General features: G+C 39.3%; 1 protein-coding gene across 2 annotated transcripts in view; it reads right to left on the bottom strand.

The window, feature by feature from the left end:
- Nucleotides 1–1,133: 1,133 nt before the first annotated feature.
- Nucleotides 1,134–19,162, bottom strand: part of RAB38 (RAB38, member RAS oncogene family) — a 62,898-nt gene continuing 44,869 nt past the window's right edge. The window contains exons 3-4 of one of the 2 annotated variants that reach the window (XM_082410283.1): nt 14,850–14,900; nt 1,893–2,009 (exon numbers count right to left, since the gene is read on the bottom strand). In XM_082410283.1, the coding sequence (XP_082266409.1) occupies nt 14,850–14,900 (51 nt within the window). In that variant the 3' untranslated portion in view covers nt 1,893–2,009. Of the gene's footprint in view, nt 2,010–14,849; nt 14,901–19,162 lie in introns of both variants that reach the window. The other variant, XM_082410282.1, reaches the window with a different exon arrangement.

Raw genomic sequence — 19,162 nt, 5'->3', positions numbered from 1 at the left:
CTGCAATCTCATGTCTTTCAAATACAAGAGCAATAGGATTTTACTTCTGTCTGTATTCTATCCCAATCCACCTCATGAGAGTCTTAGTAATTATGGCGCTGTAGCCTGCCAGGGATTAGCTCCCTTACATTATCCACCAGCAAGGGGGTCCCTGCTACCAACTGGTAGTGAATCACTCAGTTCAAACGCTGGTATTGAGGATCTGTTTCCTAAACCACCTCTGTCCCAACTAGCTTAGGCGAGGTTTGGGTTCCCATATAAGACCCTGAAACAGAATTTGAGTGAAAGTAGTTTATTTGGAAAGTGACCTAGGAAGCACCAGTAGAAGAGTGGGGAAGTGAGGAAAGAAGGAAATGAAGCCAATAAAGGATGCAGCAGGTGGGAAGGTTTCCCCTGTGGGAACCAAGGACTATTAGTGCCACTGGGGTTGTCTAAGAGGCTGCATAGAGCATGCCTCAGAACTGGTCTTCCCAAGAGACAAAGAACCTAAGGTATTCATCCCCCAGTCCCTGCTATCATTGGTTTTGGGCTGCTCTGGAGACATTAACTCACTGGCCTGCCTGCCTCTTGTGTCAAGGGCTCCAGAGGCCAGAGAATGCCCTTAGGGAAAGGGTCACAGAGACAAATAATAGGAAGCTGTGTGGTTGGTACTTATGGAAACAATGACTGCCAAGATAATATGGAGAGGACACCCAAAGACATTGGTTACAAGGCTCCTGTGAGTGCATTATGAATATTAATGAAAAATAGTGCCTTTAAACAGTAGTAGCTACCTGCAGCATACCTGCACCACAGCCATTGTGTAAAGCAAGATATCACCATGCATATTTTAGTTGTTTCTCTGTATGTTGATTAGCTTGGCACCTTTCCTGACCAGAATATATGAGGATATATTCCTCTGCTTAACCAAAAATGTGTATATGTACTGCTTGCTTTCCTGACCTAAACGCCAATGTGAACTGTAGATATAGATGCTTTGGATTCATCTCCGTTTTAATAGTACCATTCCTTTAAGTGCATATTTCGCATCTCTTTTTTGAAATTAAATTTTAGAAATGGGTCTTGAGAACTATGGACAAACAGTCAAAAAAAAAAAGTTTAGAATACTAAGAAACTTAAAGCACTTGCAGAAATAAGGAAACAGCATCTTTTAATGTTTTATTTTCACTTGTGAAAATATATATAATATGTATTACACGCACAGAAGAGTCCCACAGCTTGAGTCACAGAAAGCTAAAAGAAAGGCACATACCAGGGGCAGTCTTTTCATAAAGTTTTCAGTTAAACCAACATTCAGGGCATGGCAAGGGACAATAAAAGCAACAAAAGCACAGGAAGCCTGTGTACATGACTCTGAAGAGCTAAATCAGAGATAACTTTAGGTCTGTTGAGAATGGAGGTCATCTCTGGAGAAAATACTGTTTCTACTTAGTAGGCCTGTCAGACCAGCAGAGGATGTACTGAAATATGAACAAAGACACCAGGGGCAAAGTGAAAGCCAATGCTTAACTTGACAGCTAGTCTGTTCTTCTCCCCCTTCTCTTTCAGACCTGAGGCCTTGGCTGACTCAAAGAAGCAAATAACCAGGCCGACTCTGGCCCTGCACAATTATGGTCAGCTACAAGACAGAATTTTGTAACAGACTAAATATTTTAAAAGCTTGTAAACACTGTGCTGATGCTGAGAAAAACATAAAAAGAACATTAGCTACTTCTCTTAGAGGAAAGATACAGGCATAGATCTTTGGCTTGCCCCAGGTGTATCCCTATCCTGATATTTGCCCAAAATGGTAGGAACTGAGACACAATTCATGAGATGATTGGATCACTTCCATCATATGCCAGCACAGGAGCCTACTAGGATTTAGCACAGCTGGAGCAGCTGACAACCCTGGGAGATGTGAGATGGGGCCTCACGATGTCAGGCTGAATGGATTCCATCAGGTCACACTCGTTCGCAAGTATATGTTTCACCAGGCATCTGGAAGCTTCATCAATGTTGATATTTTCCTAAGGGGAAAAAACAGCTCTTATTATTCAATATTCTACAAGGATGCTATGGCAGAGATTTATGTGAGACAAAAAGGCAGTATTTAAATATCTCTTCCTAAACCCTATCCATGCATCCTCTTTCTATTCCCTTCACTCTCATTTATTACCTCTAAGAACTTTATTCTTTAGTCCTTCACAAAAGTAAAATATGTATTTGTTTTGTCACTTAGGAGGAATAGTGTTTGGTGGGCTCACTTAGTAGACTGAATTTAAATTAGAGGGCAATTTGCTTATTTTTACATACTCTTACATTATAGCATAATATTGTAGAAGACACAGTAGGTCTTCAATCTAAATTAGGTTCATAATTGCACTCTGCCATAAACTACCTTTGTGACCTTGATATGAAATAGGAATAATAAGATACCTCTTGCAGCAGTCATTAGTGGTTTCACAAGTACTTCTGGCTCTCTGCCTTCCAGTCAAATGGTAGGAGTGCCCTGTTCTGACATCTTTGAAGTTAGGCATGGACATGTGACTTACATGGGACAATGAAATGGGAAGATAAATGATGTGTCTCACTTTCACTTTCGTGTAGAAGCAATAAGAGACAATGCTCAATTCACCATGTTCTTTTCTCCCTGCTTCTGCAAACATGGAAAGCATAGAGATGGAAATTCTCTTGGCCTAAGTCTATGAATGAGGTTCAAAAACAGCCAAGTATCCTATGATGATTCATGTAGGATGAATGAGAATTATGACTTTAAGCCACTGAGATTTGGGGTTATTACAGTGACATTACTTAGACAATCCAGGTGGACATAACTCTTCAAAGAAAAATATGAAATCAGAAATATGAATCTAGTTTCAAGAATGAACTAAGCTTCAACTTGGAGAAAATATGGAGCAAACCTTTGAATCTAAAATATATTGTTTCACTCTTGGGAATCCATTCCATGGCAATAAAAGCATTTGTGCCTCAGGAAAGATGTACAAGAATGTTTATTGTAGAACTTTTCATAACCAATAAAAAAAGAAAAAAGAAGAGAAAGAAAAAAGAAAAACTGGAAAAGCTGAGGATGCTCATGAACAGGAATGGAATACACACAACATGGAATATTTTGCAATAGCAGAACATGGATGAACCTTGAAAACGTCATGCTAAGTGAAAGAAGGCAGTCACGAAGGACCACATATTGTACGATTCATTTACATGAAATGTCCAAAATAGGCAAATCCAAGGAGACAGAAAACAGATTGTTGGTGGTTGGCTAGGGCCGGGTGGGGAAAGTGATTGTCGGGAATTGGAGTGATTGCTAGTGGATGCAGGGTGGGTGGCGTTTCTTTTTGGAGTGATGAAAATGTTCTAAAATTGGTTGTGGTGATGCTTGCACAACTCTGGGTATACTAAAAACCATTGGATTGTACACCTTAAAGGGGTGAATTGTACGGCATGTGAATTATATCTCAGCAGAGTTATAGGAAAAGAATGAGATTACTGGGTCAAAAAAATATATATAGTTTATTCAGTAACTATAGATTAAGTTGCCTTTTCTCTGCTAGTCAGAAAACTGAGAAATACAGAATATTTACTACTAATATACTAAACAAAAAACCTTGATCTCTTGTAAAGTCAGATTTGACTGTCTTTATCACAATTTGTAGAACTTCTCTGATGTGTCTCCTTATATTCAATGGAAAGAGAGAAGGACATTTTTGTCAAATTGTTTTGCCCCAAGGCCTTGTTGTCCAATCTGAAGTATAACTATTTATCCCTAATTTTTGTATGTATGTCAGCGTTGTTGATATATTTTGAGATCATTGCATGAAATCATATTACATGGAAAATGTATTGCATGAAATCATATTACATGGAAAATGTAAGAGGTAGTGATGTTTTCCAAATGGTATCTATGGCTAATGCAATTAGCTGTAAATATTCATTAGCACATTTCCGATCATTCAAGCCCAACCCTGAGTTCACTTGCTATGAAAGCTTAAGGTAACTTTTCAAGTTCCAGAAACAACAAACCTCTCCCATTTACAGAGCCTTAATAAAAATTCCTCTGAGGGTTTCTAAATCTGAAACAAGGTGAAGTTCTGGTTGCTTTTTTGTTTGTTTGTGATGTTGTTGTTACTCGTTTTTATACCAGACCAGAATTCACGTCTCTGAGCTTCCCTTTCCTCATCTATATGACGTTCTCGATGAGAATACTTATCTAATAAAAAATTGCTTTTCTTTATGGGGTGTAGGGGTTATTGGTGCTTTCGCAGTGCTGGGCACTTCATATACCTAATCTTATTTAAACCCATTTAAAGCCCTGTAAGACAAGGATTAGTTTTTTGTTATTATTTATTTTGTCGTTATTGTTGGGATAGAGGTGAGAGTGACCTTTCTCCCTTCAGCTGAAGTATCTGCCTTATGCCATGGAAACCCGTCCATAGAGAGTAGCCATACTTCTGCCCTCTTCCCACTGCCCATGCTCACCATGCCTTCTGTCACTCTTCTTCTTCCCAGTATCAGGCCCAGGGATCACATTTAAACTACCTGCTCCCAGGAAGTAATCTGACGTAGGCAGAGTCTGGATCTTTGGGACAGACCCAGGTCAATGCTTTGCTCTTGGGTCCAGCCGCTTGTTTACGTGATCAGTTAGAAGCCTGGTCCATGGTCCTCCACTGCCTCTTATTCAAGGAAAGTGGGGAAGTGTAGCTTCACTTAGCCTCCCAGGCCTTGGCCTCTAGGGCCAGCACATCTCACTAAAGAAGCTCTACGTTTGGGTGGTTTGAAGGTGCTTTCCTAGCCATTAATAAACATATACTTTGATTCTCTTTTGGCTATTGCTTGTGTGTTGGGGAACGAGCAACAACATCTCACCCCAAATACCAAACACAGGACATCATCGTATCTGTTTACAGGTAAGGAAACTTAAGTTTAGAGAGAATAAGAGACTTCCCCCACAAAAGCATGCAGCAGATGGGTCTGAGGGCCAGAACTCACACCCAGGTGTTTCTGACATCAAAGCCTGGCTCTTACCAAGCTATATTCCTTTTCAAGACTGTTTTGAAAATCAAGTGCAATAACAAATAAAAGTTCTTACTACAGGGTTAGGCCCAATGGGTGCAAAATAAATCTTAGTCCCCTTCTCTTTCATAAAGCAAGTTTTAAGCATCAAAAAGGGCCTTCCTTCACATACAAGTTAGATTTGACAGTAGTATATTTAATACCTCCAATCAAATATTAACATCATAGTTAAATAGGGTTTTCTTTCATTAATGTACAAATTGGCAAAATCTACTAACGAAGAGGGTGCAGTGTGGACAAATGAATGAAAATCCATCATCATTATGAGAAAAACAACTAAAACCTAAGCCCAATTAGTGGCAGCCTAGCAGGATCATTTTAGTAAAAGATAAGATGATGCTGGTGAAACTGTGACCTTTAACCCACTGAGTAAAGGCTAGCTGGTGTTAGGACTAAGGCAGGAGATTATGTAGGATGGGGTTCTGGACCAAGGAAACCATCAGAACCAAGGAATGGCTGTACCTGCTTTTAGATTTTATACAGGAACAGGGTAGCAGTCCCTGATGACTGAGTCACAGTCATTCAATTAATATTATTTAGAGTCCCACTAAGTATGAGGCATACAAAGATAAAGAGGTTAAAATAAGCTCTGTCCTTGACTGAGCTTGTACTAGCAAGGTAAACAGCAGAGGTATAAGGTTGGAAAGGGCATCTGGAGCCAGGTTACTGTAGAGCCTTGAATGCTAAGTTGGCCAGATAGAGTCACTGAGGCTTTTTTGCAACTGAAGTGTCAATAAACACAATCCCATACTAGACAAAACTATATGGACCCTTAGCACTCTTTTTAATTACTTAATCTTTCAGTGAGCACTTAGGAAATACCTATCATGTGTACCGTGGTGCTGGTTGCCATGGCATACCTATTTCAGATTGGAACCTTCAAGAGGAAGCCAGGAAGAGGAGCAAGTACTTATACTGATCACATGCTTTCTACAAAAGGGTACAATGCATAGTGTCTAGAGGGCAGGTCTGAAGCCAAACTCTAATCTCAGCTCCCACTTTCTGCTTGTGTGACCTTGGGCAAACTGTTTCAACCACTCCACTCCACACCTTAGTTTCCTCCTCTGTAAAAAGGGAATCAAGAGATCTACTTTATAGGCAATTTTAAGTTAATACATGTTAATACTTAGAACATGTGAGACACTTAGAACAGTGAAGGGGATAGGGCATACATTCAATAAATGTTATCTACATAGTCTCCTCATTTAATTATCAGGAGAACATGATAATGTGTGTATTCTATTCCTTCACTTTGCAGCTGAAGAAACTTGAGATTGAGTAGGCATAAGTGGCTGGCCCCAAGACACACACTGATAAGTGGTAGGGCCAGGTGTGAGTCCAGAGAGAACAGTAAACATTAATATTTGCCGTGATCTTTACTATATACTCACTACAAAAAGGCAAGATGTATAGTGTTTAGGGCACATGCTTGGATCCCCTTATCTCAAGTCCCCCTAAATATTTCCCCCAAATAAATAAAGGAACACAGCATGGGCAGGGTGTGTGTTTCCAGCATTAAAAGGGTAAGAAGTTGCAGTCAGGGCCTCAGGCAAGGCTACTTTGCATTGCTGGTCCTTCTGTCTTTCTGTACAGAAGTCATAGTCAAGATTTAGACTAGGAGAAGGAACAGCAATACAGAACTAACTTTTGGGCAATTAGATTCCAATATAATTGATTGTGCTACTTGGCAGCCAAGCAGACACAGCCAAGCCCACATTTTCTAGGTGACTGTTAAGAAACAGAGCTGCTGGTATAAGTGCAAAATACTACCTGGGAATTTTTACTGATGTTTATTCTAGAGAGCTGTAACAACACCTCCAAGAACATCTTTTGCTGTAAAGGTAAATTATACATCCTATGGCTTTCAAGACACGTACACTTAGACTGAATCTGACTGTGATTTATTTACATATTTGCAATATGACAAGATGGTCTATTGTGCTGACTACTTTAGGTTGATGTGTGCTCATCTTTATGTCTCTGCTCAGAATCATTTAATTTATATCAATAAGCATGCCTGAGAAATAAGCTTAAAATGCCTAACAAAGCATTCTAGTAAAAACAAATGGTAGTAACTACCAGAGTATTACTGTGTCTACTCCCAGCTGGGCATATAGCAGGTGCTTTACTTATGAGATATTGTTCACATCCAATCCTCACAAAAATCTATTAAAGAACTAATAACCACATTTTAAAGGTAAGGAAACTTTAACCTTTAACAAGGTTGAGTAACTTAACCAGAGCGGAACAAGATCTTGGTCAATCTGTCATTCCAACCAAGAGCGCCCTGACTGCACTTTCTATTCTGCTTCCATACATTACATGACTGTACCTCCAAGGATTAAAACAGATATTAAAATAATTTTATTTCTAAATCAGTAGTTCTCAGTCCTGGCTGCATATTCAAGTCACTTGGAGAGTTCAAAAAAATCTATTACCAGGACCCTCCTCCCAGACATTGATCTGGGATGAGGCCCAGCATAAGTATTTTTTAAAGATCTTCCACTTCTTTAAAATGTGCATCCAATAAAAAGAACGAAATAATGCCATTTGTAGCAACATGGATGGACCTAGAGATTGTCATACTGAGTGAAGCAAGTCAGACAGAGAAAGACAAATATCATATGATATCACCTATATGTGGAATCTAAAAAAATGGTACAAATGAACTTATTTACAAAACAGGAATAGAGTCACAGATGTAGAAAACAATCTTATGGTTACCAGGGGGGAAAGGGGTGGGGAGGGATAAACTGGGAGATTGGGATTGACATATACACATTACTATATATAACATAGATAACTATTAAGGACCTACTGTATAGCACAGGGAACTCTACTCAATACTATGACCTATATGGAAAATGTCTAAAAAAGAGTGAGTATATATATATGGATAACTGATTCACTGTGCTGTACAGCAGAAACTAACACAACATTTTAAATCAACTATACTCCAATAAAAATTTTTTAAAATGTGCATCCAGATTTGAGACGCACTCATATAATTAAGAATGTCTTGAAAGATGCTCCTTTTTATTTCAATTGTGAACTCTCCGGAAATAACATTTAATACAGTGATTTTAAGCTGTGATGATTCTGATCTTCCCAAAGAAGGCATATAAATCTATCTGAGGTCTTGGGTACGTGTCAGTTTTTAAATTAGCTCTTCAGAACATCTGTCTGGTGGCAAATTATTTAATCTCTGACCCCCGGTGCCAGACAGCAAAAACCTTCTAGCAGAAAACCTTCACATCTGCCTAGTTAGAAGCTGGCAGAGCATTCATCCTCCCGTAATCTTTCCAAATACGTCAGCCTCCAACATAACACCAAGTGTATCAGAAGCTCTGAAGTTAGGGCACTAAATTCCTCAGCCCTGTGAAATTTTAATTAGAGAAGGTGGCCCACTAGATAATAACACCAGTGTAAGAAGTCTCACACAGAACAGGTGTTTTGAAAATACTTTCTCTAAGAAGATTCAGCACTTGTTTATGGAGCACATAACTGCCAAACCTTTTGCTAGCTCTCATTTACTGTAGTTCAAGTCTAATGTGGGGAAAGCACAGTGGACACCTTTATTTTTGTCTGTATAGCACTTTTTTCCTCCCTTATCCCCCATATCACTCCTCCTTTCCTTTGGGTAACTGCTTCCTCCCATTGGCAATCATGAGCTTCTACTGGGGCGCCTCCAAACTGAATCCTATATCTCAAACATTGTTCTCAGAAGTTGGCACTTCATTTAATCTTCAAAATAAAGTCAAGGTGGGAGGTACTGCCCTTATTTGACAGAACAGGAAAGTAAGGTTCAGAGAAGCTAATGACAGACTCAAGGTCTCAGCGACAGTAAGGGGCAAAATCGGGCTCCCAATCCAATCCTCAAAGGTTCTATATTTTCTCTTCCTCTTCTCCTTGCCGATGTCTTAGAGTCTCTGGCCAACAGTTGGTAAGTGCCCAAGCGAAGGTCTACCTAAATCCAGAGCCCATGGTTTTGCACTTTGTCACACTTCTCCATGAAAGGAAGACAGACATGGAGAGTGTGATTCAGACAAACCACGTCCTAATCATGTCCTATTATCTGAAAGCTAGCAGACTTCAGTCTATCTAATGGGCACTGGGAAGGACAGATGGAGCCATATTGTCTCTGATTTCAACACAGGATAGAGTCCCATTGTCAGCATGGAGATATGGAGAAGGAAGAGGAAAGTTCACAGAATCAACTCCAAAGACTGTGTCCCTCTGACAATGCCTCCCCCATCCCCACCATCGCTCTAGCTCAGCCCCTGTCCTTTACACACTAGATGTCAAAGTTCATCTCATACCCTCTTTTTCCCCTCTTCTGTACAGTCCCAGGGCCACCTTCCTTAAAACTCTCTTCCCTTATCTCCTTCTCACCACTCCAGCAGCATCTGGAACCCCACTTCAGCCGTAGAGAATCTCCAAACTTAGAGAGAACCACCCAATATTAAAGAGGGAGGGAAATTAGACATCACTAATTCAACCTGCTATCTTTGATGCATCAGGAAATTAAGGCAACAGAGAAGGAAAGTGACTTGCCTAGCATCACATAGGCTACCTCTTAGTTCTTGCTGCTTGCACAACGCTTTGTTTCTAGAAACATTATCTCTTCTGAGTAGCCATCTCTCAGCACTCTGAAATGTATCTTCAGTGCTCCCTGGCACTTTCTACCCGCTTGGCACTTACCATTGACTCATAACTGCCTGTTGTCGTTATGTTTGTGTTCCTGGTTCCCAGTACAGAGCCTAGTGTAATACAAGAACTCTAAACAATGTTACCAAAATTAGCTGATACCTGTTGATAACTTTTTATAGGCCAGGTAACTTTTAAGTACTTTAACTGTATTAACTAAGTCAGTCCTCATGAAAACTCAGGTGAAGAAATTGAGGTATAGAGAGATTAAAATTTTTTCCCAGGGCTACACAGCCAGCAAGTCAAACTTTTGGGACCTGATTCTCTAGCCCATGCTCAGCCACTACTATGACCCCAGAAAGTTCCAGAGCTATTAAATGACAAAGCAAGACTCAAGCCCAGAGCCCCTGGTCTTATCCTACTGTGTCATAATCCTCTCTATAAATGTTTGCTGAAGGAATGAAGACTGAAGTCTCATCTCAAAAAGAGAGTAAAGAATAAACATAAGTGTAAAAACTATCATTTAGCCTGATTTAATAAACCTTATTAATAAAAACAAAAGCCTTCAGTCAAAATACTTTCTCATTCATCAGTTTGAGAAGATAAATGGCCCACTAGACACAAAATGTTAATAGTAATAATTGCTGGCATTTATTGTACACTTACTATGGAACCCTCACTCAGGTCCTATGCATGTACGCTTCATATATAAATAATCTCATTAACTTTAGTACACCATGGGAGGTGGGTATACTATTAACCTATTTTACAGATTAGGAAACTGAAACACATATAGGATAACCCACTTAGCCACAGTATTGGCTGGACTTACTCAATCCAAAGTCATATTTATGGAATGTTAACTATGAGAAGAAAGTACGCTTTACAATTCATTTCTATTGTGATTAAATGCTTTCATTCTGACACCTCTATGTGCCAAATGCAAGAACTGAGACTAGAACATTGCTGTCCCAGGAAGTAATGGAAAGAGAATGAGCTTTGGAGTCAAGCTTTGAAACTTGGTTGCCACTTACTGCAGGACCAAGGGCAAGTCCAAATCCTGAGACTTCCCTGCTTAATCTGTAAAATGAGGTTAATGACAAGTACACTTCACAGGGTACGTGTTAGAATTAAACGTTACACAGAGATGAAGCACTTAGACATTACATATACATCCTCAGATGAATACATGCTCCCTTCTTGTGTCTGCTTCTCTTCACCTTCTCCCTTTAAGTCATTCTTCAGTGATCACCTCTCATAAGAAGTTGCCTCTAACTCCCCCAGACTGCGACAAGCACCACTCTATTCGGGAATCTATCACTGGTCAATATGTAACAGCTTGTTTGTCTGTATCTTCACAGCACAGGGGGCTCCGAGGGGCCCTACTGCTGTGGCCTAGTGTCTAGCGCAGTGCCTGCAGTCAGTAGTCACCTGGAATATACTGGGTAAATGAATGAACAAATGAATGAATGAATGGATGGATGGATGGATGAACCAATCAATGAGGCCCTCAGAAGAGTAACAGGTTCAGGTTTCAACCTAAAAATAATTTCAGATGTTGGTGATTTCTGTAGGGAGTGAAAAGGAAAACATATTCACAACAGAATTTACTTCACAAGTCAAACTGGTTGTTCTTATCTTGTTTTCCAGCTATGATTTGACACCATTCTTTTTAGGTAAAACGAAGGAAGACTGACTGAACCAGTTTATAAAAATTGAGCTGAACTGCTAAAGGCTTTGCAATTGAGTGGACCTACGTTGGAGTACTGATTTCACTCTCTTAAAAATAATTCTTCATATCTTGTTGCTTCAAAAATGATTTCAGGTGACCTGCGCTTTTTAATAACTAGATGAACTTAGACAAATGCTTAATTTTTCTGGGCCTCACCTACAATTTAGAGAGAATAACACCCACTTGACAGAATTACCACGATTAGAAGTATCTTATTTGGGGCATAAGTAGAAGCTGAGTAACATTATGTATTTTTATGACTCTATATTATACACAATTATTATTATTATTATTTTTTAATTTTATTTATTTATTTATTTTTGGCTGTGTTGGGTCTTCGTTTCTGTGCGAGGGCTTTCTCCAGTTGCGGCAACTGGGGGCCACTCTTCATCGCGGTGCACGGGCCTCCTACTATCGTAGTCTCTCTTGTTGCGGAGCATGGGCTCCAGACGCGCAGGCTTAGTAGCTGTGGCTCAGGGGCCCAGTTGCTCCATGGTATGTGGGATCTTCCCAGACCAGGGCTTGAACCCGTGTCCCCTGCATTAGCAGGCAGGCTCTCAACCACTGCGCCACTAGGGAAGCCCCTATACACAATTATTTTAATATCATCTTTTCCTCTTAAGAACTTTGTGAAACTGAATGAAAGGTCAATTCTAGCTTAACGACTTCGTTATTTTCTTTATATATGATCCTTTTGCCCAGCCCTCAACTAACTTTTTAGTAGAGAGTTTGAAATCATTGCTTTTCCAGATAGTACTGTTGACCGAAAAGTTGAGAATTATGTTGTATTTGCGGACAAAACTTAAGCCTGGACACAGCCTCTTGGATAGCTCCGAGGGACCGTTCTGAAGAGGTAAAGGAGGAGCTTGGATACATAGGAATTTTTGCAACAAAGATCAAGTAGTCAGAACATCAAAAGATTACTGTTAGTTAAAGAAAACCAGATATCTCAAGTTAAGGAATTTAGTGTTTTTCTATGTATGGGAAGATGCAAGGGTCTGGGCTCACTGAAATCATTCCTTTGATATGCATCTCAGCTATCTGGGGCCAGTATCCTGTGCTTTCTCATCCTGGAAGTGTCTGAGGAGTGTCTCCTCAGGGTGGACACTCAGGGGCGGCTGCAGTGTCTGACTGCTAGATGGGGGGTGTCCTTTTTCTATCCTGAAGTCCCTCAGGGCTCACTGTCTGGGCAGCTGTAATGTGATGGTTTGATGGCTGCAACATCCTTTGTTTACTGATATGGTAGGTAACATTCTGCCACCGTTGTTAGAATAAAGTTATCTTGGGTGAAAACATATAGAAAAAGAACTATGAGTAAAAGTGAATGTGTTGATAAGACTAAACAAATTCATCTTTTAGTCACCTTTTTGTATTTAGAATGTCATGATGCTAGCTAGCTACCAGAACTCTGGCCCCAACCTTAGAATCTATGTCTACTCCTCCCTACTAACCCCTGTTGTCTAAGTCTTAAACTCCTCAGTCAGATATCAAGTCATTCTTAGCCCGGGCAACCTCCCTGAAGCAGTAGTTAGCATGTGCTAAATAATTTTCTTCTTCCTGATGTGGAATAACCCTATCCTTTTCTTCATTCTACAAACTTGTAATAGGAAAAAAAAGAGGAGATACATCAATCTGAAGTTCCTATCGTGTCATATTGAAATATCATGTAACTAAATGAAATAATTCATTATTCAGCAAATAATCATTGAGCACTTTCCCTGGACCAGGCACTATTCATCAAAGTCTTTACACTCTGCCTTTTCACATACTGTGGAGTCAGCCATGCTGTGATTATCTTATTAGCCCAGGCCTTTTCCACCTCTGCTTCATGATGATGATGGTGATATCCTCCTTTCTCACAATCACTCTGACATTTCACCCTGAGTCAGGCCCTGTGTAATCTCTTCTCTGATCACATGCCTCCATTTTCTTCCCATGGCAATTGTCCTCCATATTCCTGCCAAACTGTCTCCTGACTACTCTCATTAAAGTGTAGTGATGGCCATACCTCATCCCCACTCCCAGCTCAAAAAACTTTGCTGCCTCACCTTGCCTACTCAGAATCAATGCAGACCACTACACTGAGGGCCAACCAGCACGGCCACAACTTAACTCTCCTCTCTCATCTCCACTGACTGTCCTTACTTGGCTAGGTTCCAGCCAAACTAAGCCTCAGGCCATCCCCTCAATGTGCTTTGCTTGGGTTATTCTTACTCCATCTCTATCTCAGGTCTTCTGCCCATCCAGAGCAAACACATCTCACTTGGAGGTATTCAGCTGCTGACATCTACCTGATTCACAGGGATTTCATTTGAATCCTGCTTTGAATTTTTGGATGAAATTCAGGTACATTCTCCAGTTTTAGAATCTTTTAGTCAATTTGAAATTTTACTGTTTGTATATTTCTTTATTGAAGAGGAAAGGTGCAATAGAAAGACTCAGAACTATCCTAGCTCTGCCAGTGCTAGCTGGGTAACCTCAGGGAAGTCACCATAACCTCTCTCTGAGCCTCAGTTTCTTTACCTATAGTCTGTGATAAAAATAATGCCAACTTCACAAGGTTGTTGTGAATGTGTATAAAACGAGATGAGATATTTAAAAGAACTCAGCAATAGTGTAGGCATACAATAGGCCCTGAAAAGAAAATACAACACTTAGGAAATAAAACAACATTGCATATTATTAAAGTTTTATATGGGAGTGTTTGGAGGGACAACCATCCTTCTTTGTTAAAGTAAGATATCTCAAAGCAGGTTCCGAAGTTTCATAAGATAGTACAGGAAAAAAAGAAAAGCATCTATGGTTAAATAATTTTAGGAATGTTAAGTTAAAAATAATTCAAAATGTTTCTTTATCACAATTAAAAATAATTCAGAATGTTTCTTGAATTAAAAATAATTCAAGATGTTTCTTTATCAAAATGTTTCTTTAACTCAGAATCCCAGACAGTCACAGAATGCGGTACGTGATGGAACTTCTTGCATTAAATGGAGAGGAACTTTAGCATCATGGGGGTTGGACATGAGGGAAACCAAAGCAACAGGGCAGAACTGGGAGCAGAAGAGAAAGACCTGCAACAGTAACACGTGAGTCAAGAAAAGGCAGGTTCAGGTTGGGCGGGGAGGCTTGGCAAGAAGCGAGCTGTTCCCCTTTCCCCCTCCCATCTCCAAGCAGAGAATGAGTATGCAGTGTTTCATCAACCTATCTGATCACAGAACACTGATTTCACGCTCTGTCTCACAGGGCTGGTGCTCCTCTTCGCACAGTTCGGCAACTTTTGGTCAGGAGTGGTGGTAGGATAAATGGGAGTGGTGTGGATGGCAGTTGTGGGGGTGGGTGGAGAGAGACACTTATTAACTGATTTAGTATCATACTTGTGGATTTCTTTACTCCTTACCTAGGTACTGCTACCTCCATTTTTGCCTTTTTCCATTTTTCTGAGCCTCGCCTGAAATGAAGTACATGTGTTTTTTTGTTTTGTTTTGTTTTGTTTTTTAACATGACTTTAACAGAGCAGAGTGAGATCATGCTCATAACCAAGTTGTAACCAAAGAGCCTGGTTGGTAATGACAAGGTCCTGAGATTATCCCCTCTGGTGAGTCTTCTCTGACCAATGCTCCACCCCAACCTGAGCTGGGTAGGGTTGGGTAGCTCTCTTAGGTGCTTCCATAGTGGTTTCCTATAGCAACTTTAATCATGAATGATTGCAATGATTTCTAGAAACTTACCTTCTCACCAGACAGTAAAATTCTTGAAATCAGAAGTGGCACTTTTATGCACTTGGAATATTACCAGCAGTTGATACAGGGCCTGTTGGCATGTACGTGCTCAACAAGTAACTTATGAATGAACTGGCTGGTAAAAGGGAAAGAAAAATGGACTAATACCGATTAAAAATCACAAAAAACACATTGTAAGCTGCTCTATTATAGGGAAATCTATTATATTACAGGGAAGTTCCCTTAAACTCAGGACAGCTTTAGACAGAGAATTAAGGGACCTGAGTCCTAGCCTTGATGTTGCTACAAATTAGCTCAGTCATTATAAACAGATCAAGTCTTCTGTCTGACTCAGTTTCATCAGGAGCACAAGGAGAGAATTTATACTCTGCCTTTTTCCAAACAGGACTGAAGGTAACTCTTGAGACTATCTCCAGCTCTTGACTAATGTAGTTAAACTCGTGAGAGTCCTAAGAATAATGCTCTTTTAATGAGAAAGATTTCTCACATTGAAAGTTTAAGCATGAGGCATTTATTTAACCAGTCATTTACTAGAACGAGTATGCTCCATCTACGTGATTAGCCGTAAGGTTTTGTTTGCAAAAATCAGAAACTCATTTAATTGCCTAGGTCCTCTGAAGGGTAGCTCCCAGGAGTAACAGAATTGCTAAAAAATTAAGGCCACACCAAGAACCTTAGGAAATGAAATTAGACTCTGAAACACCATCAGGTCAGCTTCATTTTCTCTATCTGCCCAGCAGCTTTTTGCATAGAAAAAGGGAGAGAGCTGCCTAGATAGCAGCCTCTGGGCTTACATCCTCACACCTTTGCCACCCAAGAGAAAAGGCCTCTTACCCTCAAACTCAGTTGGAGGAATCCTGGGGGAGAACGCTAATGAGTTTGGCTTCAGTCACGCGTTCATGCTAGAGACTAAAGCAACTCTGAGTCCAGGAGAGAAGCGGTACTAGAAGGGACCCCATTTAGGTCATGTAGACACTATTGGCCAATTTCTGTGATTTCAGAGACAGAATATGTAGGAGATGGAAACTTACATTCGGACAACCTTTAGGGAGAGCTGAAGGGGAATGGTGGGAGTTAAGAGCAGACAACTGGCCAGGGAGGAATCATTGCAAAAATCAGGAAACCCTCAGTGGTATTTACTATTATCGTTTTATGGACATTTGCAATCATCTACAACAATGCAGATATATGCATTACCATTTTAGACAGATACAAGCAATGATTTATAAAATGAATAGAAAAATATTTTTCCACAAAGTTGTGCATTATCAAACAGATATATATCTAGTGGCATCTGATAACTTCAACATATGCAGAATAAGTGGACAACTGAGGCTCTTATATTGGACATACAAAAAGAGAAATGCAAAGTTGAACCATAAATGACCTGACAAGAAGTACCTCTTCAGAAAGGCATAAAGTAGTTGCTTAATAATTTTTTCTGGAAAAAAAAAGGGAACAAAAGAGGCTTCTTGGAGCTTAAAACTTAACCTCAGTTCTGATTTTCTATTTTTTAAATAGAACTCTACTGAATTAAATAGATTCAAAAGGACAATAACTTTTCCAGATAAAGGATGTTTCTGGTTCAAATGTAAACTTTAAAAATATTGACTTTGTTCCTGAGCACTACTTAAGATGTATTACATGCTTTCTTGCATCATAAAATATTATTCTGAAGACAATTTAGCTCTTTTTGCTGACCTGGGTACCTTTTACTTTTTTTTCTTCCTCCTCCCTCTGGCATTATGTATATGTAGCTATAGGTCTGTAGCTAATAAGCTAATTCTATGGGTTGACACTTTAAGGATAAATATGGCTTAAAAGGGATAGGATGGAATTCTTTTTAATATATACACATTTCTGATTAGAAAGGAAACAGACAAAATGCTAAAAAGTGAAATCAATTGGTGGTTTGATTACAGATCATTTTAATCTTCTGTTTTATAATTCTGGTTATTTTCTAAGTTCTTCATAAGGAGTATGTATTTTTTAATATTCACATTCAAAGGTGCAGAACAAAGAAAATGAGAGTGATTAAGTTTGAACCATGAATAGTGTAGGAAGTCCTAATATCTTTATTTTACCCATACAACAGGAAGGAAAGAGAACATCTATAAATATTTCATGAACTGTAAACTAGAAATACGTAAGAATGAATGGAAAATTATGTAGGTTTTCCTCACAGATGAAAAACTATCCATAAGATTGAATCTAGAAAAAAACAAGAACAGGAAGCTCAGAAACAGAAATTCTAACTATACAATCATGAGTAACCCAACGAAAAAGAAACAGGAAAGAGATCTTAAGAAAACAGTTTGACTACAGGAATATCTCAGGTAAGATCAGGTTTAAAAATAACACGTCTAAAAGCTAGAAGGAGAAGGGAAGTGAACTCAGAACAGATTCAAGGGTGGTCTGAACTCACCCAATTTGGGTCAGGAAGCTCAAACCAAGTCTAAGGACATGTCTGCAGAAGGTGCTAAAGGCAGAAGAAGACGGTGTTGGGGTTTATTCAGAGCAAAGTATTATCACAAAGGGAAAGACTAATGCTTGAAGGATGTGGTGTGAGGCAAACAGATGACCTAGAGAAGGCAGAGCTAACACAGCAAACTAACTTCGTTTTCTCCTGTAAGAAAGATTTCAGATTGAATGCTCAGAACACTGCCTTTTGCATCTTAGGTTTAGTATAATGCCCCCATAATGTCCTGTGGACAAGGTTGGCTCCAAGGGAAAATGGGTAAATTTAATTGTCTCAAATGGTGCCTGAGGACTACTAATTATTTAATTACATTAAACAAGAATAGTTTCTAAGGTAGTGGCACATAGCTCAAACCTCTGACCTCATGAGGAGTTAACCCCATTTTTTTATCAGAAGTTTGGAGGAAGTCAAAAAAGGCATACTTAGCAAATTTTTCTTTGATATAAAGTTAAGAAACAGACTGACACGATGATGAAATTGGGATTTTAGAGTGTTTTCATGCAAACACTTCTATTCATTGTTGGCAAGTATAAGTCAGCTCATCTTTTTGGAAAGAAGATATGAAGTTATGTAATAAGAACCATAAAAATGTCCATTCCCTTTGACCCAGTAATTCTACTAAGAATAAAGCCTAATAAAATAATCTTAAATGTAAAAACTATTTTATGTAAAAAGTATGCATCATGACATTATTTATAATAGTGAAAGTTTAAAGCTACCCAAAGGTAGGGTTAATTACTGGGGATTAATTATAAGAGTTATTATGGTGTATCCTTAAGATGGAACATTATTCCGTTATTATATTATATTTACAAAGAGTTTACCATGAAAAAGTTCTCATGATAAATTTAAAAGCTGCATATAATATGATGCAGTCAAGAAATATGATAATGTTAACAGTGATTAATCCTGTGTGGGAGCTTTTATGTGATTTTTTTCAGATTAATCCTGTGTGGGAGCTTTTATGTGATTTTTTTCATTAACTTCCATTTCTCCTAAACTAGACAAGATTTGTTTTCTCCATTTGGCATTTCCATTCCTGCCCTGGCTATTCTATTTACATAATGTGCAACATTTCCTCTTCCTTTCTAACGGAATCCTGATTGTCTGTAGGTAACCAAAATTTTATTTTCCTTGCTTCCTTGTGCTAAGGGTAGTTGTGGCTAATGAAATATAAGCGGAAGTCAACTGGGTGGGGCTTCTAGTAAAACTTATTTTCTGAACTTCAAAAAAGAGGGGGAGGGCAGACACAGTTGTTACATGCCTTTTGCTCTCAGTCTTTACAGAAAACTTATTACTGCCTAGAAACCATTACGGCAGGCAGAAGTCTAAGCTGTCCCCGAGATTTCTACCTCCTGGGGTACATGACCACTGAGTGTAGATGGGACCTGTAAACATGATGGAATTGTTACTCCCTTGATTACTTTACCTTATATAAGACTCCACCGTAGCCAACTGTAAAGGCCATGTTGTGAAAAGGCCACGTGGCTA

This window comes from Balaenoptera physalus, assembly GCF_965194825.1.
Source record: "Balaenoptera physalus genome assembly, chromosome: 10".
In the NCBI taxonomy this organism is placed as follows: Eukaryota; Metazoa; Chordata; class Mammalia; order Artiodactyla; family Balaenopteridae; genus Balaenoptera; species Balaenoptera physalus.
The sequence above is the reverse complement of the archived record's forward strand: the minus strand, read 5'-3'. Positions and strand labels throughout refer to the sequence as shown.